Below are 25,372 nucleotides of genomic sequence, written 5' to 3' on the forward strand. Positions count from 1 at the left end.
ATTATAATTATTATTTAATACATAAATTTAATAAAATTTTAGATTTTTTAAGCATATAATGTGATTTGAATTTTTATAAACGGATATATATTAAAAATTTGTCTTAGGATATTTGTAACCAAACAAGTATATCCACATATAGAGCTCGGAACACATTTTTGGAGTACAATAGGGTGCCATCACTTTTTGCCAACTTCGGGTCGGGTTTTTAACTAAAATCATAACTGATTAAATTATCCGGATCCTCCTTAAGATTACCGAATATTTTGGGCCGATTTTTAATCCATAGCGTATTTATTTACATCCAATTAATGCCAACTAATGTCCATTGTATCTTAGGAAAGATCTAATTTGCATGCCAAATTTTTAGGGTCGAGTTTGACAAAAAGAATTGATAACCCAAATTATGTAATCACATCCCTATAATATAGCAACTAATTCAAGATGAATACATCTTAGGAAATATCTAATTTGCGTTTAATAAACGATTACATATTTGGTAAGATCTTATTAGCTTTAAATATACACTATTAATCCAATAATATCAATTGAGAATCATAATAAGAATATCTCATATCGTTCATTCATAAATCATAACTAACAAATCGTAAAATGTATATTCTCAACTTGCGAATCAAGAGTTTCTACAAAACCCTATCTACAACCGTTAAAAATATATATATCAACAAAATAATATACAGTGGTGTACCACGAAGTAAAACCTAGTATATTCTATAAAAGCAGTTCCTTTTTAAAAAAAATTGTACTTATCTTTTGGGAACTAATTGATGCAAAGTAAAAAAGCAGTGAGAACAAACGGAATGCTTTGAGCCTTCGACTAAAGTGACTATCACATCTTGGTTTTTTTCGCTGTTGGAATCATTTGTTTATTTCTGTTTTCGAAGTTTTGATTCTTTATCATATACACTAATATTATTTCGCATTCCAATTAATTTTCCTTATAATTAACGAAATTATATGAGAAAAGAAGAATATGAATAAAAGGTTGTACCAATTCGTTACACATAAAGTATCAAGTAACATATGATCTATATAAAAAAAAAGTAACATACGATCTAGAGAAAATGTTATATTGTGAGAAAATGTTATACCCATTTTACAGCTATTAGTAAACAAATCAAGGATGTTGATAGGTTTTGAAGTTTTTTTTTTTTTGTCAGCTATGATGATAGTTCAGTAACAGGCTAACAGCAATTAGTTAAAAACTCAAGACTTCACTAAACTAGTTTAGTCTGAAGATCACACTGTCTGGATTATAATTAAAAGAAGAAATCTTAAAAAGTTAAAAAGCATACCAAAAAAAAAAAAAAAGAATCAGAGATGCTGATTGCTGATGCACCAATGTACTTTATTCTTTCGAAATCTCAAATTCAACACAGACGTATGACTCCACTGAGTTTCACGAAATCATACGATTGCGAAAATTAAAGTCGTCAGATAAGTGGAAGCGATAATTACGGGTGTCAAGACCTTGGTCCTTTACTCCTTTTATACGCTCATTTTAAAGTAATTTAATATGGTAGGTTGAATTAACCGTTAATGACGGTTAGAATAGAACATAAAACAGTTTTATAACATTGTCGGTCCAATTTTGTGTTGTTTACTCAAGAACTATCTCTAAAACACTAGAGAGCAATGATGAGAATGCCGTGGCAAAAAGTGATCATTAGCTTTTTATTCAAGAAAATTAATTAGTTATTAAACTTTAAACTATATACAGTACTATATATTCTTATAGTTCCACAGATAACGCCCATAATCAAAATATCATATCTTCAATCTAATAAGTATACAGAACAAAAATGAATTATTCATCGTATCATTGTCACAAAAGCATTTTAACAAACCAAAAGCGACAATTAAGATTTATTATTAGTATAGTTGCTAATTTTTTGTTTTTTTGCCGTCACATGGCAACCACGAAAAGGAAATTAAACGCGTTCTTTTGGAGTTTTAAGAGGAATTTGATTAATGGATAAAATAGCACCATTATATTAGTTATTTCGTTGATAATAGTTTTGTTCTAACACACTACAAGATGTAGTCAAGGTCAAAAAAAAAATACACTGAAGTAACGGCAGATTGATAGGGTTGGGTGCATTTTATTTTTTTGGCTGCACCTGCATGTGATTTTACTTTCTTTTTAATCAGTGAAAAGTTGGTAAATGATTAGGCAGAGGTTTTTCATTTTCAACAAGTTAAATTGGATAACAAAATTAACAAGGAAAAAAAATGGAACTTAATTGGATAAATCTTTTAACTATGGGCCGGGCTAAATCGTGATAAGGCCTAGACTTGCACCATACTCAATCCTGAAGATTCATCATATAAACGTGTCATAACACTACTTTACTTACTGCCATGAACTTCCCTCAATTCATGATTTGATCATGCTATATATTGCTCAAAGAGTTCCTAATCGAATTTTCTTTTGTTATTATGGTAGCTTTGTCCAGCATATAAAGCTGTCATTTACTGATTTGGCTATATTTTGAGACTGTATCAAGTAATAATATAATCTAATCCTTGTAATAAACAAGAAATAATTGTAGAAATAATAAACAAGAAATAATCTCTATTGATGAATGATGATATGGTAGAAATATATATTTACTTAAATTACTGTCTTTAATATAATCTATCCTTATAAATGAATTCTCCAATATTTATTTATCTGTAGTATATAGAAAACAAAATCCAAACTTTAACTCAAGATTTTGAAGATACTGTATATGGAATTGACTTTTAGGTAACTACTTAAGAAGAATTTATTCCTTCTTTCGCCGTCCTCGGCCATGGACCTTCCCGTCACCAACTTAGCTACCATAAAACCCATATTTCATTTGGCTCTAACCATTTTGTAACGTCTCATAATCATTAAGAAGAACATACGTACAAATGGGCTTCGTTAGACCTGTTTGCATGATACTCTTTTCTCTTTTGATATCATTCCTTCTTTCGCCGTCTTCGGCCATGGACCTTCCCGTCACAACCGGCGGTATCCCGCGACGGAGCAACGAGGAGGTTGGGTTTATCTTCCAAACGTGGATGTCGAAGCACGGGAAGACTTATACAAATGCTCTCGGAGATAAGGAACAGCGTTTTCAAAACTTCAAGGACAACCTCCGTTTCATTGACCAGCACAATGCTAAGAACCTCTCTTACCGTCTTGGTTTGACTCGGTTTGCTGACCTAACCGTCCAAGAGTACCAAGAACAACTCCCTGGACGCCCTATACAGAAACAAAGGCCCCTCAGAATTAGTCGTAGGTATGTACCACTCGCCGAAGATCAGCTTCCTGAGTCAGTTGACTGGAGGCAACAAGGTGCAGTGTCGGAGATTAAAGACCAAGGAAACTGCAGTGAGTACTTTTACTTGTCTTAACATTCATACCCAAATACTCCTACGGTAATATAGGCTTACTTGTTATTTTTTTGCTTGTAGATAGCTGCTGGGCATTCTCAGCTGTGGCAGCAGTGGAGGGTATAAACAAGATCGTGACAGGAGAGTTAATATCATTGTCCGAGCAAGAATTGGTCGACTGCAACGTGGACAACCACGGTTGTAATGGAGGCGGCCTAATGGACAAAGCTTTCCAGTTCCTTATCAATAACAATGGTCTTGTTTCAGAATTAGATTATCCACAGGCCGTTCAAGGCTACTGTAGCCGCAAACAGGTTCACCTATATATTATAGCTCTCGTAACTAAAAACACTCACATACATATAAATGCTTATATACTTCAGTACCTAATTCCAATTTTTGTTTTTGGTACGTTTAGTCTACATCAAACAAGATCATCACTATTAATAGCTACGAGGATGTGCCAGCAAATGACGAGATTTCCCTACAAAAGGCGGTTGCTCACCAGCCTGTGAGTGTTGGGGTTGACAAAAAATCCCAAGAATTTATGCTCTACAAATCGGTATTTTTATCCCACCTTTAAAATTCATTTTTTTTGGTTAACTGAATCCAAATATATCAATTAAGCAATAAACTTGTATATATGTTTACATGTTTGATGTCATTCAGGGTATATTTACTGGACCATGCGGGACAGATCTTGACCATGCAGTTGTTATCGTCGGGTATGGTAGTGAGATTGGTCAAGACTATTGGATCGTGAGAAACTCGTGGGGCACGGTGTGGGGAGAGGCTGGCTACGCTAAGATTGCTCGTAACTTTGTAAATCCAACAGGTCTATGTGGGATTGCGATGGTTGCTTCATACCCTATCAAGAATCCGACTTCCTAAGCATGAGATTAAGTAACCATGTGTAAGCATGAGTATGTCTAAAATGAGTTTGTCCTAGCACTCGAAAAGAAAGTGTAATGAGTGCATGGAAAATTTTAGATGTTTTATTCAAGATGTGCCATACGGCCCATACTATTCCCATTTAGTAAAAAAGGCTTATTAGGCCCTGCATCATCATCATGATCCCTTGATATGTAGCATATCATTTGGTCGTTTAATGTAGATTAGTGTCCAATATCGGACCACGTCATCATTTAATTTAACATATCATTTTATCAAAGATATAGTAAGATTGGTTGACAAACAACATATTGTGAAGAAAGACTCGATCGATAAGAGCGCGAACTATTATTGTTTATGAACAGAATCATTGATTAAATATTTGGTACGTAGTACCATTTAAGTATTTAAGCGATATCCACGAGCATATTAGCAACACTATGCTGCTCACCTAAATCAATTTTTGCTTTGTCTTCTCTCTCTCCCACGTTAAGTTTGTTTGACTAGGACATAACAAAACAGATCAAGGATATATAAAATAAAATAAAAATTCACATAAATGGTGTTGTTTCCTAGGAAAATTAGATGGTTAGACGCGTAATGTGAGGAGGGTCAAAGTTTAATGGATAAATTTTGATGTATTATTTAAGTAACAAAGGTTAGTAGTGCAAGTATAGACTCTTTGGTTGAATTAATTATCTTTATCATTCTCAAACTTTGTATCCACTCTAACAAGCATAGAGAGATCCAAAATAAATTGATCAAGATGGAGATTACGAATTACAACAAGGATCAAGTGTTCATCAGTTTCCGTGGAAAAGACGAACGGAACGGATTACTAACTCATCTCAAACAGAAGCTGGTCGATCGCAATGTGAAAGTGTTCACCGACGACAATGTTACTGGACAACGGCTCAACAACCTCTTCGGACACATCCGAAAGTCAAGGATCGCGATTGTGATCTTCTCCAAGAGCTACGCGGAGTCAGTTTGGTGTCTGGACGAGCTGGTGATGATCAAGAAATGCATAGAGACGGAGAAGCTCAACGCGGTCATACCAATCTTCCATAAGGTGAAGGTTTCGAGCGTCAAGAAACAGAGCGGGAAGTTTGGAGAAAAGTTTCTGGCTTTGCAAAACTCTTTGCTTGCTGAAGAAGTTAATAAGAAGAAGATTAAGAGTATTAATTCCAGGATCAAGAGATGGAAGAAAGCTTTGAAGATCGTCACTGGAATGGCTGGTTTGACTTATGACAGGAAAAGGTATGATTTGGGACAAGACCAAAGTTTTTAGTTATTTACATCTTTAACTTAAACTGTTTGTTTGCAGTCCTGAGTTGGCTTTCGTGGAGAAAGTCGTTGAAAAGGTGAATATGAATTTAGCCAATATTGCAACAGAGGAAGGGCGTAATAGTAGTCTAGAAACTAGTGAGGTGTGTTCTTAGTTCTTTAATTACATGAGTAGCCTTAAAGCAGCTTTTCGTGGTTAAACATAAACCTCTTTATTACAGGCATCACTAGGGAGACAATCAAACCAGATTAGTTATAATGTCAATCAGTTAAACATAAACATCCAGCTCCATCGTTCAAAGAGCTCGGAAGCTCTGAGACGGAGCTATAATCCTGAAGGCCATAACAAGGTCTCTCTCTCTTAGTGTCTCTCAGAGAATTTTTTGTTTTTGTTTTGTTTTGTCTATAAACTTCATATAACTACGCTTTGTGACCGATACAGAGTATTGATTTGAAGCCTTCTTCCCATACTCTTAGACGCACCGCCTCAGATCTTGACCATAGAGATCAATATGGCCCATTTCCTTGTAAGCTTAGATCATTACATAGACCTGCATATGTCGTCTGGATATTTTAATAACCACTTGACTTTAAAAATTGACAGTTGAAGCGCTCATGGTTCCAAGGCAGAACGAGAATCAACTGAGCATTGCCAATATTTTCCCCAAAAAAATAAAGACGTGGGACAACTTGCATTTCGTCTCTGCGTTACTGTTCGGAGCTTTGTTTGTGTCTTACATGATCCGGAGAAAAAGATGATTTCAAAGAATCGCGGAAATGAAACTTCCTTTGCAAGCAACTGAGCATCTGATTTATTTTACTTGTTTCTTAAGCAAAGCCTATGTACTACCGTCTTGAGAGAGTTTTTTTTCTCTCTTTCTAATTCATATCAATAAGGAAAATTTGACTTAGAAGATTTAACAGAAGAAGCTGCAAATGGAGAATGCTGGAGTAGATATTGAAAGAGACGTAACTAAGTAGTGAGATATGATATAGAGGATCCAATCCTTGCTCAAATGAGTCTAAAGCTTGTTATTGGATCACCTAGTTTGAGTAATGGCAACGTGATTTGGTAGCAGCCTTAATAATGGTCATACAGCACATATGTTACATGATCCTAAAATCCCAAAATCCACAAGTTTGCAAATCTGGAGACAATTTCATAACCATTATTTTGATGCGATTTTTTTTGCAAACAGTCACAATTTTTTTAATTTGACGTAAACCATTTTGGTTATGTAGTCCTGTTTGGAGTCCCAGTTTCACTAGGTAACATGGTCAAAGCAAATACGATCTTCTAAAATATTTTATACCACTAATAATAATTAACTAAGCTTTAGTTAGTAGAGACTTTATTTGGAAGACTTTTCTCTATCATCATCACTCTCAACACTTATATATTACTTTAATGGTAAGCTTATCTAAATGATGAATTAATTATGTTTTGTTTTAGTTTATTATGTTGCCTCTACAAACTTATTTGCATTGTGTGATTATATTAGTTTAGCACACCTCAGACTATCAGATTCTTTACATAAGATATATAAAACTGCTGCATGAATATTATTTTTGTTTCGTAATATTCTAGTATATGAACCCTTCCTTATTATTAAATTAGAATTTATTATGGTTTCCAACTCAAAACCAATTGGTAATGAGTGGAGAGACCCTAACCCTTTATATATTAGTTAATCCTATCATATCTTTCCGATGTAGGATATTTTACACTAACATCCCCCTCACGCTCAGGCATGACCATCTGAAGCGTGGGCATATGTGAGAAGAACATCCACGGGGTAGCCCAAGAAACAACCTGCTCTGATACCATATTAGATTGTGGGCTTCCAACTCAAAACCAATTAGCAGCCTGGAACCAATTTAGTGTAAAATATTCCACACCGGAAAGATGTGAACGAATTTAACTAATATATAAAGGGTTAGAGTCTCTTCACTCATTGTCAATTGGTTTTGAGTTGGAAGCCCATAGTAAAGCCCAAATTTAATATGGTATCAGAGTAGTTTGTTTCTTGGGCCACCCCGTGGATGTTGTTCCCACATATGCCCACGCTTCAGATGGTCATGCCTAAGCGTGAAGGGGGTGTTAGTGTAAAATATCTCACATCGGAAAGATGTGAAAGGATATATAAAGGATTAGGCCTCTCCACTTATTGCTAATTAGTTTTGAGTTGGAAGTTCATAGTAAAGCCCGAATTTAATACTTATTTGGTTGACTTTTTTCTGTCACTCTCCAACTTTTTAGGTTATATGATTACATCTAATAGAAGAACTGTTTGATTTTAGAATAATTAAGGATTCTCCCTAAGAAATGTAGATCCAAAATAGTGTTTGTGAGGGGTAGAAAAATTTCAGTCTGTACCGTTTGTTCATCTTTTTTTTTTTTTAATTGAGAATGACACATTTCAGCGAAGTTAAGTACTGTTGCTACATAAATGGACCCATGTGCACGTATCACCCGCATCTGGACATTTGGTATTTGGTAATAAAAAAATTACGAAAACTTTTGGTGTTTCACTTTCGATAATTAACATCCAAGACACATTACAATACACCTTCTCCTTGTACAAATCAAGCTCTGTGTAACCACTCTCCGGTCTTCAATATTCATATTGCAAAACCATAACCAAAAATGATGAAATCCTCCGAGTCTCAGAAGCCTCAAGTGTTCATCAATTTCAGGGGTAAAGCTCAAAGAAAAAACCTGGTGAGCTTTCTAAAGCCAAAACTAGAGGCAATCAGAGAAATCAAAGTTTTCATGGACGATGACGAGACTAGAGGGAAGCCAATCACAACACTCTTCGAACGAATCAGAGAGTCAAGTATCGCACTAGTCATCTTCTCAGACAAATACCCCGAGTCATGCTGGTGCTTAGACGAGCTCGTTGAGATCAAGAACCAAATGGACAAAGGATCTATTATTCCTTTTCCAATATTCTACAAAGTGAAACCTGAGTCGGTCAAGAACCAGACTGGTCCCTTTGGTAATAATCTCCTCAAGACTGAAGATGCCGTTCGCAAAAACGTTGACCGGAGAAACACTAGGTCAATACTTGAAACAGAGGATATGATTTGGGGATGGAGGCAAGCTTTAGTCTCCGTAGGTGGAATAATGGGGTTAACTTATAATCATAAGTGTGACGCCGATTTCGTTGACGATATTGTGGTTCAGGTCAAGAAAATGTCATTGTTAGCCGTATCATCTCCAAGAAATGGTCTTACAATCACAAAGAGACCTCAGATGCATCCTCAAGAAGAAGTAACGTCGTTGTTACAAGCTCTAAACCTTAAGGAATCTGATCTTGAAAATATCAATGGGGTGGTTTCCCAAGGCACTGATCGTTTGGTGTTTCTTGACCTGATCTCTCTTCAGAATCCTATCCTTACTCAGCGACTAATCGAGCTAGTTCAAGCTAGAAAGATTCTCCTGGTGTTATTAGGTTCTCTAGAATACTACAACAATGTTAGTTTCCTTAAACCCTCAACAAAACATTTTTCTGAATTGTTGTAGCAAGTTAATTCGTATTATTGCTCTGCAGGGTTTTACTTTTGACCGTCTCTTTCTGCCTAAGAAACCTCAAGTAAGCTACTCTGATGTGGTAGAGAGTAATGACAATCTGCGTAATCCCCAAGTAAGCTACTCTGATGCTGTTTTGACCTGCTTGTCATTCTTATGTAACATACTGAAACGTAGTGAAATGAAAATCGAACCTCCATCTCCAAGAGTGTTCATCGGTCTTGGGGAAAAGCATCTAGGAAAGTTCCTAGTGACCTCTTTAAAAAGAGAATTGGAAACGAACCAGATATTAGTGTACTATTTAGAGGATGAGACGAGGAGCAGGCTCCAAGAGTCAGGGGTTGCAGTAGTCTTCTTCTCAAATAAGTACCCTAAGTCAGAAAAGTGTCTTGATGAGCTCGTCGAGATCAAGAAACTGATGGACGCAGGAAAAATCGATGCCTTCCCTGTTTTTTACGGCTTGAAGGATGAACCAGTTAGGAAACTGAAGGGATGTTTCCATAATAGGCTTCTTAAGATAGAGAATGAAGTGCGTAACAACATCAAGACGAGAGATGATAAGTCTGTGATTGAAACTGAAGCAAAAATCTGGGGATGGAGAGAAGCGATCTCGTCCATTGCCTCAAGACCGGGTCTGAGCTATGAACTTAGGTATACAAATATGCATGTGTGTGTCTGTTGCTTCTGTGAGTTACGATCTTGTTCATTGCCTCACTACTGAGCTATCTTTTTTGCAGCACTGATGACGTGTTCGTCAGTGATATCGTGACCAAGGTCAAGGAGCTATTTGCCTCTAGGGAGAAACAGAAGACAAAAGCAGCAACAACACTAGTCAAATCCCCTGATGCTGACTTATTCTACTCAAAAAATTCGTTTTTACAAGCTTTAAACCGTGACATTACAGATTTTGAAGGCTTCACAGATATCCCCAATGGTCTTGTACTTCTGAGGCTTAAAGGGCAGACTAATCTAGTGTTCCTCAAACTGAGTTCTCATGAAAATCTTGTTCGGTTTCAGAGTTCTGACTCATTCAAATCCATTGCAGAGGTTTCTCTCCAACCCTAATTTTCTTCTCTTAATCTCAAGAAACTTTTGTGGCTTCTCATGACTTTCTTAAAGTATTATTACTCTTCCAGGCTTTTGCTATGAATCCTTTGGGTGTTATCAGATTTGACGAGCCTTCTCTGGCCTTGGCATTAGAGTCCTATCAATATCAGCAATGGTCTTATATGCCTACCACATTTAATAATTAGTATGCTTTAGGTATGCGTGCTTCATCTTAAACTAGAATTAACAGATGATACAATTTTGGCAGAAACAAATGTTTTCAGATGGATTTAGTTGGAGAGATGAGGCTCATAAAACACTTCTTCTTTGCTTCCTTGGGTATCAAGTTAATCCTCTGTTTTGTTTTCTCTCAAATAATCATGAATGTGGACGGATATGTTAAAACAATCTACGTGTATATGAGTAGTTTCCTCATTTTTCCCGTTGAAGCTTTGTCTGCTACATAATTTCAGATCTGTGAAGCCTAACTAGTCAACTGCGATCAAACATATGTTTCAGAGTAGAGTAAGCCTTAATGCCCTAGTTACCAAACAAATTGATCCTTTGGTACGCATTTGTGGACCGCGTTATATATAAACCATTTAGCCAAAATGAATAACAATGAAAGATTTGGTTGACCAAAAAAAAAACAGAAAGACTCAGTTGTTATAATATTATTTGCTTATGATGACCAAAAGACCAGAGGCTCCATAATAAACATGAAGCCAATATATAATTTTTCGATTACATAATTTTCCTGCGTAACGACAGATTTTCTCGTTGTCACACTAATCAATTGAGGTAAAGAACCTAATCATATATATAATAGCAGAGTTTTCTCTCATCATATTAGAGTATCCACGTCAGCATAAATTATCAAATTCGTTGGACTTTCTGTAAGCCCAAATATATTATTTTAAGTCCAACTGATTTAAGTCACTTTGAACATTTTTCCGTCGTCGTCTTCTACGAAACGTATCAGATTCCTTCTTCTCCACCACCACGATAATGACCTCATTCAACACTGGACTGCAACAATCCTCACTCAGTCCTTTCTCCTTCTAAAACCCTAATTTGTTAATTCGAAATTTAAAACCTAAAAAACTCAAATCGTTTTTTCTCCTTCTAAAACTCAAATCGGTCTCTCCACGGATCCAAACCCTTGACGTCTCGGTTTCGCTGATCTTTTTGCTTGATTCAAGCTTCAAAGTCCTAATTTGTTTTACATTTGATTTATCGGTGGGGATAGAATTGAATTGTATGGTTTTTTTTGATGATCTTTGTGTGTAAGGTTTTCATATTCAAGGAGGGCAAGTGCGTCAGTGATCAGATACAATGGTAATATAATGCATTCTGAATATACGTTGTGAATTTTGTTTATTTCAACGATTTGAGCTAAGAGGTTTTTTTTCAATCTTTTGGATAATCACAGTACAGCTTTGTTCGATTTCCATTCATTCCTGACGGTGGTGCTGCTTGTGATATGAACTTGAACTTATCTGAAGATGCAGTGCCCTGCTATTTTGGATTCCTCCCAGCTAATGTAATCTCAACTCTTGCTTAGGATTCTGGGTAAGTGCTTTAAACCACTCAATTCGTCCAAACTGTTTATATGTCTTTCATGACTATTGTATTGACAACTTGAGGTGATTGTTTTGAATGAAAAATGTTAGATACGACAGTTGTTTAGGTATTCTAATAAACAATGTTTTATAATAAAACTAATCATATTTTTTCCATTTTGGTTTAGGTTTAGGAATTAGAATTTTGTGATATTTTAAAAACAATATTAAAAAAGAATATAGATATGATATTAATATATATAAAAAAGAGTAAAAAGATGTGGCCTCTTTTATGCTTTACGTATATACAATAAAACACATTACCCATTACATATATACACCCATTACATATATACAGCAAAATATGGCTATATGAGGCTTTATAGAAAGAAAAAGAAAATTAGAGGCCCTAAACATGGGCTTAGCCCGCCTGTCCTCAGGGCCCGGCCCTGTTGATAGTTGATACAATTTTGGTAGCAAGTAGCAACAATGTATTGAGATGGATTCAGTTAGAGACAAGACGCTCATAATTGAAGCACTTCTTCTTTGTTTTGCTTCGGTATCATTGTATCAAGTTAAGGTTCCATTTTGTTTTCCCTAAAATAATCAATAATATGGACCGATATGTAAAAGATAATTATTATTTTCTTCTCGTTTTTCAAATAAAGCTTTGTCTGTTATTCAATCAAATCTGTCCAAATTTGATAACACGTTTTACTTATAACCCAAGAAATATATGTGTAAGAAAGAAAAAACATAATCACATATTCCTTCTTCTAGAGTAGCAACGTTGAAGCTTCACTTCATCAATAGGAATCGGATCTTCCGGGAAGTTACACGGCACAACCGTCCCCGGCTGCTTCTCCGGCAACAACTGACACGGCGCAGGAGTCACTCCACTGGTATAACCCGAGACATCCGTACAATTCCAAAGCACTTTCTTAGGTTTCTTCGATAGAGTGATCGTCACGTTAGAGATACAGATTCCTGTAAACTGGTCCCCTGATATACCAGCCAACTGTGCAGGCATCGTCACGTTCTCGGCTACCATGTCTTGGTAATTGATGTTCTGAATCACCGGTAACGCTTTAGGATCATAATGCTCGTCGGGATGAGAACCGTAACTCCCGGTCATCCAAAACACATACTTCATCGTCTTCATTGTCATTCCTCTTACATACACATCTTTCACGTAACCTCCTCGTCCAATAGCTGTTTTGATCCTGTAGAGATTTAAATTACGGTTAAACCAAACCACACCGGTTGATTTGCGTGAACCGGGAGATCACGTACCTGATTCCAGATTCAGAGTCAATGGCGACGATATCTTCAGCTCGAACATCTTCAATTCCACCGGACATCTCGCTGCCGAGAGCGATCACGGCACTGTCTGGGGAGATGCATGTGAGCCGTCGGATCAAGAGCTGTTTCGTAGGCATGCCGTATGCAATTCCGTACTGATCCCATCCACTCTTTACGGCGATACAATCGTCGCCGGAGACGATGTAGCAGTCCTCGATCCTCGTGTTGGTACAAGAATCTGATATTAAACCGGAACTAATTCAGCAAGATCTTTAAGAAAACCGGTACTAATTAGTTAATTTCAGCCAAATATTTAGAAAAAACGGTTATTGGAAGTTAATTGAGTTCGTACCGGGGTTGATTCCGTCAGTATTTGGTACCGTGACCGGTGCTAATATTGTCAACCCTTGGATTAATATATTGCTGCATTTTACAAGAAAATAATCAAAACCAGTTTATAATAAGTTAATAGTTTGATAACCGAATGGTTAAACTGGGTTAGTTTTTATATTTTTTACCTGCTGTAGACCGGGTGAATATGCCAAGAAGGAGAGTTCAAGAAAGTGAGATTGGAGATTTGTATACCATCAGAATGCATAATCTCAATCAAATAGGGTCTGGTGTATTTTAGTTCTCCTCTCTTGAATTTCCCCCACCATGGCTCTCCTTGTCCATCAATTGTCCCATTCTCCCCTATAAAAATTCAAAAATCACAATTGATCATATCAGTTTGCTACGGTGTAGTTTTTTTTTCAGATATTTTGGTTGGTTCGAAAGTACTAACCGGTGATAACCACGTCGGTTAAGTTTGAACCGAAAAGTAGACTGATGAATCTTCCACCATCTGTGTCTCTCCCTCGCCCGTACGAAGGCAATGGCTCTATCACTTCATAGTCACTCTCTTCCTATTAATAACGTTGGAACCAAGAATTTCTCATAGTTAGCTTTCAAGTCAAACTTTGTCTATTTAACAATATGACATTTACAACAACTTTAGAATAAGTTTCTACAAGTATAATCTTGAAAAGGGTCTCTCATATTTTGGTTAGCTTTAGGCCTAGGAAATAAAAAGAACTACATTAGACTAAGGCCAAAAAGTAACATGTGGCTCAGATTTGGAATCGAAATGGACGAGTGAGATCTTCCAAACAAGTATGGGTCACACACTCTTAAAAGTTAAAACCGTCCAATATTGATCCCCACTACGTTTGCCTATTTTTTGTCTTTGCGTAACCACCACTTTACTCTATACCCTCTACTTTTAGAGTAACGCATTCTAATTAATATAATAGAACAAAAATATTTTCAAATCTCACAATTACAAATGTGTAGTTCCCTACTTTTTATGTACACAAACTATTTACTAATTAATTAATAGAAGCATAACTTTTTTTTGTTGGTATAATGAAAAGAAGCATAGCTTGAATGGCCCAACCACATAAGAAGAAGCTGGCCAGCAAATGTCACGTGAATGTTTATTTTGTATGTATGAATTGCAACAACACAAAATTAGCAACAGCAAAAGAATACCATTTCATCTAGGACGTTTATGGAGTTTTGTGTCACGGGTGTTCCTAGTTAATTTTTTTAATAATTATAATATAGACTAATGAACAATTTTATATTAATGGTTACATAAAACTTACTTGAGAAGCGAGGATAACAGCATCAGGGTGGAGAAAGAGCGTAAAATGGCTGGTGAGGTTAAAGCTTCCGGTGAGCCACCGTCCAGCGGGAACAAATAACAGTGAGCCACCGTGGTCAGCGAAACGGCTAAGTTGTGAGACTGCGTCACGAAACGCTACCGTATTTGAGGTCACACCGTCTCCCACGGCGCCAAACTCGTCCAAGGAGGCTGAGTAAGCTCTACATGATATGGCTGAGTACTCAAGCTCTTCTCCACGACGGTGGCCACGGTGGCGACGATGGCGATGGACCCGATGGTTGTGGGAATCAGTGGCTATGAGGTCATGTTCGGCGTCAGCGGTTCCAATGAAGCCACCCTCGTGGCTGATGAAGAGAAGGAGGAGAAGGAAACCAAAGGTGGAGAGAGAGGTTGGCATGGCGGTTTTTTCTAGAGAAGAAATGGAAATGGATTTTTTTCTTCGGTATGACATGAGGAGTTTATTTATATAAGGGACAATTATTAAATAATTCTTTTATAACATTATTATTGTTTTTATATATGGTAACGACGGTGTATATATTTTGGAATTTTTAGAGAATGTTATATCATGAAATGTAGTGGAATTCGAGCTAGCGTAAGTAGTTTAATATTTCAAAGTTATAAAATATTAAATTATTTTTGGATCATTAAAATAAATAACACTCTATCAATAATTTGTGTATTAATACAACTATGCCTTACTAGGTGACGTTATCGTCTTAAAAACATAACTGAACTTTACTATTATTAACACTCTAGGTAAAGTTTCAATTGATTGCGCAACAACAAATTTGGAAAATGCGACCACTAACTTCTTCTGACTTTGAAACCAGCATATCGTAGGATGAGATTTCCCCAATTTGAGCAAATGCGTTGAAGATTTTGTTATTGTTTGCCATCTCTTAAAGATAACAACAATTAAATATTGTTTTATGAATGACGTTACTTACCCCAGATCACTAAACATATCAAAGATAATAAATTCTGATTTTAGTTAAAAGATCTTGTGGTTTGTCCCAAAAAAAAAAAAAAAGTTAAAAGATCTTGTGAAACAAAACATATATATAAATTAAACCAGATGGTGGATGATAGTAATTATTGTGGAAAAATATGAAAAACACTCAATTTCATTGATCGTAATTTTTTTATTTATAAAAAAAAAACTCTAAATCTTTCTTATAAGTTAAGAGTTCCAATCCCAAAGTATTATGATAAATATTGTTTTATGAGAATGTATTCTTTTTACATTTTACCTTCATTGTACTTTTGAAAAGTGGTCCACCAAAAATAGTATTTCATTACATTCCTCTGTCCTATGTTCTACATTATTTGGCATGGATATAGATTATTATATAAAGTAATAGACTATATATATCGGGTAAGTAAACTATACAACTAGAGTCTAGAGCACGGGCTTCCGATCTCCTTCCACTATATGGTTTACTGAGTCACTCCCACCCACCCAATCGAACCTAGCTTTCCTCTTTTCTGAATTTAACATATGATGATGGTACTGCCAATCGAGGCAGAACAAAAGAATTTATAGATAGGTCTGGCAACTACGTATACATAATGAATTATCAATGTATATAACAAGAAATACTCTTTAATAATACTAATAATAATAAAAACAATCGACCTACCCTTGTTGTATAGGATTGTGTTTGATTCAACTAGACAGGGGAGGACAACATCGACTATATATTACTTTGTGTTTCTTAACCGTGTAGTATTTTTCCTTTAACTTGGCATTAATAGAAATGTATCAAAAGAGCAGTAAAATCATGCTTCAGACGGTATTTTCGAAATAATGAAAGAAAAAAAAAAATCACACAGAAAATATGCTCTGATCATAATCCAATATACTGTTCACGGCAGACCGACCCCGTTAACACTCAAAATGATCGCATGTCATTCATTGGCATATATATGTGAACTTAGATTCTCATTGCACATGCAAACCTTACAAAATAGCCAAACCTTTTTAACTATAGTTTATAAAGAGGTTCATTATATATATATACATACGGATACCCTAGTCGTCCAGTGTTGTTTGCCAAACTCTTAACGGTTTTAAATATCATATTACGCACATGCACATGGGTCTATCAGAATATATGTATGTAATATATTAAACGAGATCAGTTATTGGTGGTTGAGACTTTTTATCTGTAACTAAAGCTTCCTAGTCAAAATCCCTAACTAATCCCTCTAACTACCTATCAAAACCTTGTCAAAACTCAAAGGTCAAAAAGAACACCAAACAAAACCTATAGTAGACTAATTTAACCTAATCAATCTAAATGGCTAGCGAAATAGATGCAAGGGAATCAACGAATTAAAACACACACACATATACACAAACTGACAGTAGATAATGTAAACGGTAGGAAAAAAATATTATGAGAAACTATAATATTGTCAAGTATGATTAGTTTAATTAAGCTGGTGATCCGATTAAATCAGAATTCATATACACTTCATGCCTTAAATATATGATTATAGTCTAGATTATGTGTTTATATATATATATATATATTAACAGTGTCTAATTTATACCTAATAGACAACCTTAGATAAATTAGAACTCATGAGATGGATAATCTGATAAATGAGAAACTGCAATTTTAGAAGTGGGAGAAAAAAATTTCTGAAAAGGGACCGTAAGTTATACTGATTCATGATGTGTGCTTTTTATGTCGGCTTGCACGCCACGATTACTCTGCCCATTATCCGTGAGCTAGCCTCAGCACTAGCATGATCCCCTGAATATCTATTTTGTTTTGTAGTTATCCAATCTTCCATCATCTGCAAGATGTTTAATAGTATTTTTGATAAAGTACAAGCAAAGGAAATATCAAATATCACCATGCCTTCATTTTCACTTTTTTCTATACTATAGTTCACGGCTACGCAATTTTCTCGACATTTTCATATTTTTAAAGAGAATTTTACGTTTTCTTTTTGTAATTTGTTTTTCTCTCTCTCTCTTATATGGGATATATGTGCATATTTTTACATGACAAAACTTTAACCAAAAAATTATATTTAACACAAAAACATAGTGGAACTATATTATATCAGATATAACGGGACAATGTCACATAAGCATTTACAGATATAGAATCTTGATTCTCTTTTGGAATGTATTCTATATCGTATAACGAAAGTGGGGTTGGTATAATGATAATTGGGAAAAGGGAAATTCACGTCACGGGAAATTTGGAAGCAACCGACCTAAGCATTTTGATCGATGGTGGTGGAGTGCACGAGAGATAAAGAGATATAGTAATTCTAATATTATATTATAGAAAAGGAAAAGAAACAAAAAAACATTCCATTATGCGGCCCAACCTTAACGCCATTCTTTTTTTCTTTTTTTCCCCTCGTAAAACTTCATAAGTATGACTGTACGAGTAACTTACTTCAAATATAATTTGTAGTTTTCTTTGCATCGCAAATAGTAGTAAACTGAGTTTATTGTAAATGTTTTCTTAATCTAAAATGTGAAATGTTTTTGCAATAACACGAAAATGCATCTTATATCCAAAAACTGATCGGCGTTTACATGGACAGATGTAGTAGTTAAAGGCTCGTCCGATCCAACAATTATAATGTTAGGCCACACTGATTGAAAGTTAGGCCCATTTATAAATTAATTATCTTGAATAATTTTCAATTGGGGCCATCAGTTAAGCTAGCCTATGCAAAAACATCCTCACAGAACCGACCAAAATCTAACACTATAACCATATAGAAGAACGCATTCGTTTTGGCAATACCAAGCACACTCCTTAGCTCGAATGGCATTACACACCACTGAGCCAAAAATAGTCACGTTAAGAATATCAATATAACGTCTCATCTGCCCAACCATGTTGGAGTCAATCTTCTAATGTCATACAAACTAGCCCGATCCGATTTAACTATATTTTTCACTTCAATATATATATATATTGGTCATTAGAAATATATATTCTCATATTAATTGATTTTTTCTATATAAACTTTTTTATATGTCAAACAGTAATTTTGTTTGTTTGTTGTATGAATTCAGTTCATTTCCCTCCGTTTTCTAAAAAAAAATCAAAAGATTTGAATTGAAACTATCGTATTTGCATTCAAAGTAAAAAAAAAAACTAAATATGACATGATATATGGTTTGACTCTTGATATTAAATATATAGAGCAATTAGGTCGTTAAAGTGGCTTTAATAAAGACTAGTTAGGTGTAATTAAGTACATATCTACCTACAAAGATGTTAATTATTAAGAAGATTAGCATATTAATAATATATAGTTAAATGTAATGGTTCACTCATATAGTCTATAGATGTCCTACCAGTGCCCTTCCTACCCAACTAATTGTAGTGGAACAAAGCTTATACGCCTTTGTACGTTTCCATCACATTTTCTTAATAATCTTCTTCTTTTCCTTTTTTTTTTGTTAATTTTGTGTGAAGGTTTCTAGTTGTTTTTCTAAATTGCTCTGCAGCCGACTAGAGTTGTGGACATTTATGTACCCTTTAACTATTAATATTTTGATAGTTTGATACTTCTCTGGTTATTATATGGTTCTGATTGGATGGATGTATGGGAGATGGGAGATTGGGAGGTGAGTGGAAGTAAACAGTCTCCTCGAATTTTCAATCACACATGTGGCTAAAACAGGATATTTTCTGATTAAATAAGAGAGCTTTATTGTTCCAAATTTTGGTCCATAATATTTTTTACTATCTAGAATCAGATATTAGATATATATATATATATATATATATATATATATATTTTAAAACGTTTGTATTAAGGATTGAATATGAGATCTACAACAACCAACCTCTTATACTACTACTACTAGACATAACCACTTATTAAACATAAAATGGGATAGTTATACTGATTCAGACATGCAGTTAAAAGATGAAACGATTATTATATATATATATATATATATATATATATATATATATATTTATTTACAAATGAAATCTGAACAATAAACCCAAACATAATCATTAAAATAAACAATGAAGGTCCTAATAAGAAATGATGGTTTAGTACATATATAAATTTTCTTTAGTTAGACTTTTTTCCCTGTAGAGATAATCAGGAAATGTTATTTTTTTAGTAATGTATCTTTAGTCATAGTAGTAGCCATTCCCATTTGTTTTAGTTGCAATCACACTCTTCGATTTAACCCCACTATTTACGATACTTTATTTTCTCGTCCATTCACTAAAGGATAAAAAGAATGACATGAAAATTAAATAATTTAATAAAGTTTTGGCCCCAACCCACCTGGGTTTGTCGATTAAGATACATGACGGGCTTATTATAGGTAACAGAATTTTCATTTTATTTTGGAATATTGTGTGTGTCTATAAGTTTTATATATGTCACAAACGAGTTTAACCGCCTTTTCTACGGGTGCAGGTTTTAAAATTCTCCAATAGTAAACAATATTCGATGAGATAGACAGCTAGCATACTGAGTCAAGTTCGGACAAACGAATACAAATAGTTAACATGTATTGATAAAAAAAATTAATATATTTATACAAAAAATTATGAGTCTAATTAAAACGTGATTCATTTTTAATCTATATACACAATATGTGATTCTTAGATATATTACAATTACCGATATAGAACTGAATCCTAATGATTGAATATAAGCAAGTCGAAAAACGTAGATATATATTTACAAGAATACGAGTTTAATTTCTTGTAAAGAGGTAATTTAGGAAAGACGTAATGCATCAAATATAGATTCAGGTATACATATTTTTCAAAGTCATATCAACCGATGACTTTGAAAAATATAATTATATTTTTTTTCTTAACTCGTAGTATTTAGATTTGACATCACATATGAACCATCAATATAAATTCCAATTTCCACAACATGGATTACATCTGAAAACTATATAGTGTTTTTCATTTCGTTTTTTTTCCAAAGAGGCAACCATAATTTTTTGTTATGTATATTAATTAGATATTAAAATACGCCCTTTGGTCCAAGGTAAATCTAAGAGTATATAGTTCATATAAGAAAAAAATATAAATGCAAACGTTTAAAATCAGATTTTCATGAGCATATTGGCTGTTTTGCTTTTGCCCCGTTGTATATAAGAAATGCGCATATGCTGAGAACATATAGGTTTGAGGTGGTTCATCAACTATATATATTGCGCTGATCACAGATTTTATGTTAAATAGTTATGAATGTTTAAAAATTAAAGTCTTCAAAATTTTGATCATGCTATTGGTCATAATATTTGAAACTACCACATGTTTTAGTTTTATGAACCCTTGCTAAACCTAAAAATGTGGAATTTTGAGAATTGTTTTACAATATTTCTAATTAGATTATTCAAATGGTGATTTATAAAATATTGACCAATATCAGTATTATTTATGTGTGTTTAGAGAGATATTTAGTTTTAGCGAAAATTATAAAAATCGATGAAATGATGGTTTAGGTGATTTTTATAGGACAAAAAAATTATACCAAAATTTTGTAAATTGATTAAAATCATCTCTAAAAGCCTACCAAAATCACTAATTTGATGATTTGAGTATGTATTATATACTTTACACCTCTTACACAATCCTTTACAATCTCTCCGCCTCCTCTATTTAAGCATCTCTTTCTTATAACTTATTGTTTAGTACTCAGAGTTGCCTGCTAAAACTGTCGTACGAAACGACTTGTTTGCTAATTAATTAGGGTTTGGTTAAAAATTAAATAATCTATCAATCAGACAATGAGCCGAGGTGGGAGCTCTGGAGGCGGGCAAAGCTCGTTAGGTTATCTTTTTGGGTCAGACAATGAGATTCCAAAAACTCCTCAACCGGTAGCCCCAAAGCCTACACCACCGTACGGCGTAGATTCCACCGAGGAAGATGGAGCTGACCAAAAGCCCAAGATCTCTAACAACAACAACTACCAAAGAGTTCAGGGCCAAAACTCCGGCAACTTCGTCACCGTAAGTCTTTATTTTCCTTCTTATTCTTTAATTCGTTAAACTCTCTTTCTTGATTCTTCAGGTTTGATTTTTCCGGTATTAAGAAAACAAATTAAATAAGGGTTCTATTAATAATTAATAATTAAAATTTCAGGATCGTCCAACGACGAAAGTGAAATCGGTTCCTGGTGGAGGCTCATCTCTTGGATACTTGTTCGGAGATAAAGTAAAGGAATAAATTGTGAAGATATAAAACTAGGGTTTGTATCTTGCTCTAGTGATCGGCTTTTACTATATATTATATATATATATATAATATATATATTGTAGAGATATCCCTATCTAGATCTCTACACTTTAGTAATTTTATTATATTTACGTACGGAATGTGTGGTTTGAGTTTGCAGTTAATTTCTTTCCACTTGTGGAATATATATATAAATGGTTTCTACTTTCTAGTCGATATTTTCAGTAATATATATAAATATATTGAACATTTGGACACTATCTTGAGCTTGCATTTGGATCAAAGCGAAGTTTCTTCCTTTTTAATAATTCGGAAAGTGAATCTTCGTCTTTTGCACATGGGTATGCAACTAAATCATATAACTCGGACAATTCGTGATATTTACAACAAGAAATTACGTTGTATCTACAACAATATAGTCACAGTAGATGAGGGTTGATCAAAGTATTTTGACTGTTCTAAGCAGAATAGAAAAGTTGGACCTTTATTTCTATGGTGTTAAAATATCACAAAATTGTAAAATTAGGATATAGTAACAAAAATAAACTAAACCGTGAATCTGCGTACAATAAATGAGTATTGAAAAAAAAAACAAAGATAACGACATTTTAAAAAACAAATGTAATTAACAAGGTTATTTTTTTTGTTGTTTTTAAGAATAAACAAGGTTTTTGTATGTGTCTTTTGTTTAACGTACTTTCTTCATGATGGTCCTTATGTTCTAATGTTTTCTTTCCTGAATCCTTTAAACAAGAATAAAAATGATGTGCTCTTTAAAAACTTTGGACCCTCTTGTCATTCATAATTCAGAGATGGACTTGAAATCTTGAATTTATGAAGATAATTTTATTAAATAAACTTGTTTCTCTTCCCACGTTTAATGCAAGTTGTTTAGAAATTAAAAAAAAAAAAGCCTTGCAATGTTTTCATTTAAATGTAGTTTATCAAAGAAATCAAACCAGCAAATCAATGGACTATATATGTTTGGACCAGTATGAAAATATATATTTGATATGTGGGGCAAATGAGAATTAATGAAAAAGTGAGAGGCTATTTTATAAAATTGACCAAGAGTCTCGGACCTTCTCAAACCTTCCTCTGCCAAGACTGACATTGAATTATCCCAACTAGAACAAATCTGCACAGTCTGAAGCAAAAGCTCTTGCAAAAGGAGAAATTGAGACACTCATTTGATTTTGCTCAGTTTTTATAAATCTGGTAAGTGGTAACTATCATCATCATATTCTTTTAAGTTGATCTCTATCACAATTTCTGATTATTATTTTACTCATTTGATTATTGTTGTCTTTATAATCTTAATTTCTTTATTGCTTAGTATCAAGTTTCCTCTGTTTTTAGATTACTAGGAAGCTTAACTCTTTGCTTGATGAGTTCTTGATATTCCTATTGCAAAACAATCGTTTCTTGAAGTTCTTGATGATGATAATTTATACATAAATCATTGATTTGTGTTAATGGTTTAGAGTTTCTCAGATGATGCAATGATTTGATACATAACTCTACTGTTCTTGCTTGCTTCATGACATTCACGAATTTTGTTTCCTATCCATTTCCAGATAGGTTAAGCTATAGAGAGAGAGAGACAAACATTGATTCTAACATCATGCGACGTGTTCCTGCTCTTATAGACAAGCTCAAACCGATCTTCCCGGTCTCAGGATCAAAAGGTAAACTCGTTTTATCTAAATTTTTTCACATTTTCATATGATTTTTGATTTATCAGGAGGAAGAAAACGAAAAGAGTAACTCTGTTTTATGAGAATCAGGTAAAGTGGTAAGAACTGTTGTACCCAAGAAACCTGTGAACGGGAACAATAGCGAAAGCGAAACCATGAAGGAGATCGAGGAAACGGTAGAGCCTGTGGTTGCCTTTAGTAGACCACCGCCTTATACACCATTTGTTGGTCCACTGCTCATGTATTCCCTTCTTCAATCATGGTCTAGCCACGATGAAGATGGCTAGTTGCATGCATCTTCCAAAGTTTTCTTTCTTTATAAGAATCTCTTATTATAAATCGTCTCTGATAAATAATTACCGAGTCTTTAATTAGCGTAATAAACCCTGGTAAGATGTTTAGTAGACATTGTGCAGTTTGGTGCTGTTCTTTAGTCCATCACTTGGTTTGGTATTTTCGAAGCATCATGTGTGCTTTGTGAATTATATAGGTGATCAAATGATGGATTTTGTACTAATGTATAGTTTATAACTGATATGGTTCCATTCACTAGTGATTTTGTCCACCAATTTTATATACACTAAAGATCAAAATTACATTGTTTATGCTAGCAAAACACATAAATAAGCCCATTAGATATTGCTCTGTTTTATCTTGTAGCAACCACTTGCAAGTTGCAGCTGGCATGTGCCCTAGCTCCAAACCAATACCAGTTTCCCGCAAGCCACTTGGTTTTGGCTCTTACTGCAGGTTGGAGAAACCGATTGACCTATATATATTACCTTAAAACTGTAAGAGGTGAGTCATGATTTTACAAGTGCTCTCAATCTCATTCAGAGCTGAGCGTATGAGCTTAGTGTTTCATTCAGAGCTGAGCGTATGAGCTTAGTGTTTCATTCAGAGCTAATGGGCTTTGGCCAAAATCAGATGATTCAGATCCATCAAACATGAGCCTAATTCTTAAATTAAAAAAAAAAAATGGAGCAAGCAATGATAGCTAGGGAACAATTTTATAAACCAAATCATATGATGTGAAGTGGGCAATAGAATATGATATCCCTGTGCAATAGTCCTAATGCTGGGACGAAAGATCTCTAAATATAATACTTAAAGAATATACAGCAGGTAGTATATGCAGCCTTTTATTATTTTATTTCACAATTCCATTTTAAGATTAACCAAATTAACAAGAGGACAAAAAACTGTATTAATCAAGAATCCAAAGAAGAATGTAATGAAATAATTTAATGGGGCAAATCCTTCTCATTAATTTATCTTCTTTAGTTTCATAGTTATTCGCTCCAATTTATCTTCTTTAGTAACCATAGTTTAGGCAAAAAATGAGGAGAAATATCATATTCCTCTTCATTCCTCAAAATTTTTACTTTTTACAAAAAATATTATTCCTTCATCATTTCTCTATATTCCTCCTAAAATAAGGAACAATAAAACAAAAATGTTTCTCCCCAAAATTGATGACGAACAAATGAAACAAAAAAAAAATATATTAAATTTTTTTTATTTTAAAATAAATAAAAATTATGTTTATTAATAATATTTCAATTTTATAATACAATAATATTCATATTTTCACAGTATATTAGCAGAAAAATACTTTTGATACAAAATTTCATGTTAAATTAATCTGAAAGCTTTATTTGAAAATTATATGAATAGTAAAAGAAACTTAAAAGATGTTATATCATAAATTAAAATTAAAGAATATTTTAAATTATTCTTAAAATTTGATTGCAGGTTAATATTAACTCAGTATTTAATGTGATGTATCT

The 25,372-nt window shown here is 34.0% G+C and overlaps 6 protein-coding genes and 1 long non-coding RNA gene across 7 annotated transcripts; 6 read left to right on the forward strand and 1 right to left on the reverse strand.

Annotated features, from left to right (window-relative positions):
- The first annotated feature begins 2,812 nt into the window (after nt 1-2,812).
- On the forward strand, nt 2,813-4,555 carry LOC104727798 (putative cysteine protease RDL6). The gene is made up of 4 exons (XM_010446869.3): nt 2,813-3,382; nt 3,466-3,698; nt 3,803-3,946; nt 4,054-4,555. The coding sequence occupies exons 1-4, from the start codon at nt 2,920-2,922 to the stop codon at nt 4,273-4,275; spliced, it is 1,062 nt and encodes a 353-aa protein (XP_010445171.3). The 5' UTR covers nt 2,813-2,919; the 3' UTR covers nt 4,276-4,555.
- A 307-nt stretch (nt 4,556-4,862) lies between these two features.
- LOC104722662 (protein PHLOEM PROTEIN 2-LIKE A8-like) lies at nt 4,863-6,485 on the forward strand. Its single transcript, XM_010440860.2, has 5 exons — nt 4,863-5,535; nt 5,603-5,705; nt 5,784-5,912; nt 6,005-6,089; nt 6,167-6,485. The coding sequence occupies exons 1-5, from the start codon at nt 5,042-5,044 to the stop codon at nt 6,319-6,321; spliced, it is 966 nt and encodes a 321-aa protein (XP_010439162.1). The 5' UTR covers nt 4,863-5,041; the 3' UTR covers nt 6,322-6,485.
- A 1,598-nt stretch (nt 6,486-8,083) lies between these two features.
- LOC104722663 (uncharacterized) lies at nt 8,084-10,590 on the forward strand. Its single transcript, XM_010440862.3, has 4 exons — nt 8,084-9,040; nt 9,117-9,745; nt 9,832-10,141; nt 10,231-10,590. Exons 1-4 carry the CDS (start codon nt 8,210-8,212, stop codon nt 10,345-10,347), a joined length of 1,887 nt encoding a protein of 628 aa, XP_010439164.1. The 5' UTR covers nt 8,084-8,209; the 3' UTR covers nt 10,348-10,590.
- A 494-nt stretch (nt 10,591-11,084) lies between these two features.
- On the forward strand, nt 11,085-11,862 carry LOC147933789 (uncharacterized). Its single transcript, XR_015571348.1, has 2 exons — nt 11,085-11,479; nt 11,574-11,862. It is a non-coding gene; the product is annotated as an uncharacterized LOC147933789 (long non-coding RNA).
- A 495-nt stretch (nt 11,863-12,357) lies between these two features.
- On the reverse strand, nt 12,358-17,466 carry LOC104722664 (putative polygalacturonase). The gene is made up of 6 exons (XM_010440864.2): nt 14,652-17,466; nt 13,790-13,910; nt 13,524-13,698; nt 13,358-13,428; nt 12,997-13,243; nt 12,358-12,926 (listed from the first exon to the last, which is right to left on the reverse strand). Exons 1-6 carry the CDS (start codon nt 15,120-15,122, stop codon nt 12,464-12,466), a joined length of 1,548 nt encoding a protein of 515 aa, XP_010439166.2. The 5' UTR covers nt 15,123-17,466; the 3' UTR covers nt 12,358-12,463.
- A 3,691-nt stretch (nt 17,467-21,157) lies between these two features.
- LOC104722665 (protein SPIRAL1-like 5) lies at nt 21,158-22,145 on the forward strand. The gene is made up of 2 exons (XM_010440865.3): nt 21,158-21,659; nt 21,793-22,145. The coding sequence occupies exons 1-2, from the start codon at nt 21,438-21,440 to the stop codon at nt 21,874-21,876; spliced, it is 306 nt and encodes a 101-aa protein (XP_010439167.1). The 5' UTR covers nt 21,158-21,437; the 3' UTR covers nt 21,877-22,145.
- Nucleotides 22,146-22,923: 778 nt separating this feature from the next.
- LOC104722666 (uncharacterized) lies at nt 22,924-24,134 on the forward strand. The gene is made up of 3 exons (XM_010440866.3): nt 22,924-23,103; nt 23,463-23,573; nt 23,673-24,134. Exons 2-3 carry the CDS (start codon nt 23,510-23,512, stop codon nt 23,867-23,869), a joined length of 261 nt encoding a protein of 86 aa, XP_010439168.2. The 5' UTR covers nt 22,924-23,103; nt 23,463-23,509; the 3' UTR covers nt 23,870-24,134.
- The last annotated feature ends 1,238 nt before the right edge of the window (nt 24,135-25,372 follow it).

Source organism: Camelina sativa, chromosome 11 (genome assembly GCF_030686135.1).
Source record: "Camelina sativa cultivar CO46 ecotype springtype chromosome 11, ASM3068613v1".
Classification (NCBI taxonomy): Eukaryota; Viridiplantae; Streptophyta; class Magnoliopsida; order Brassicales; family Brassicaceae; genus Camelina; species Camelina sativa.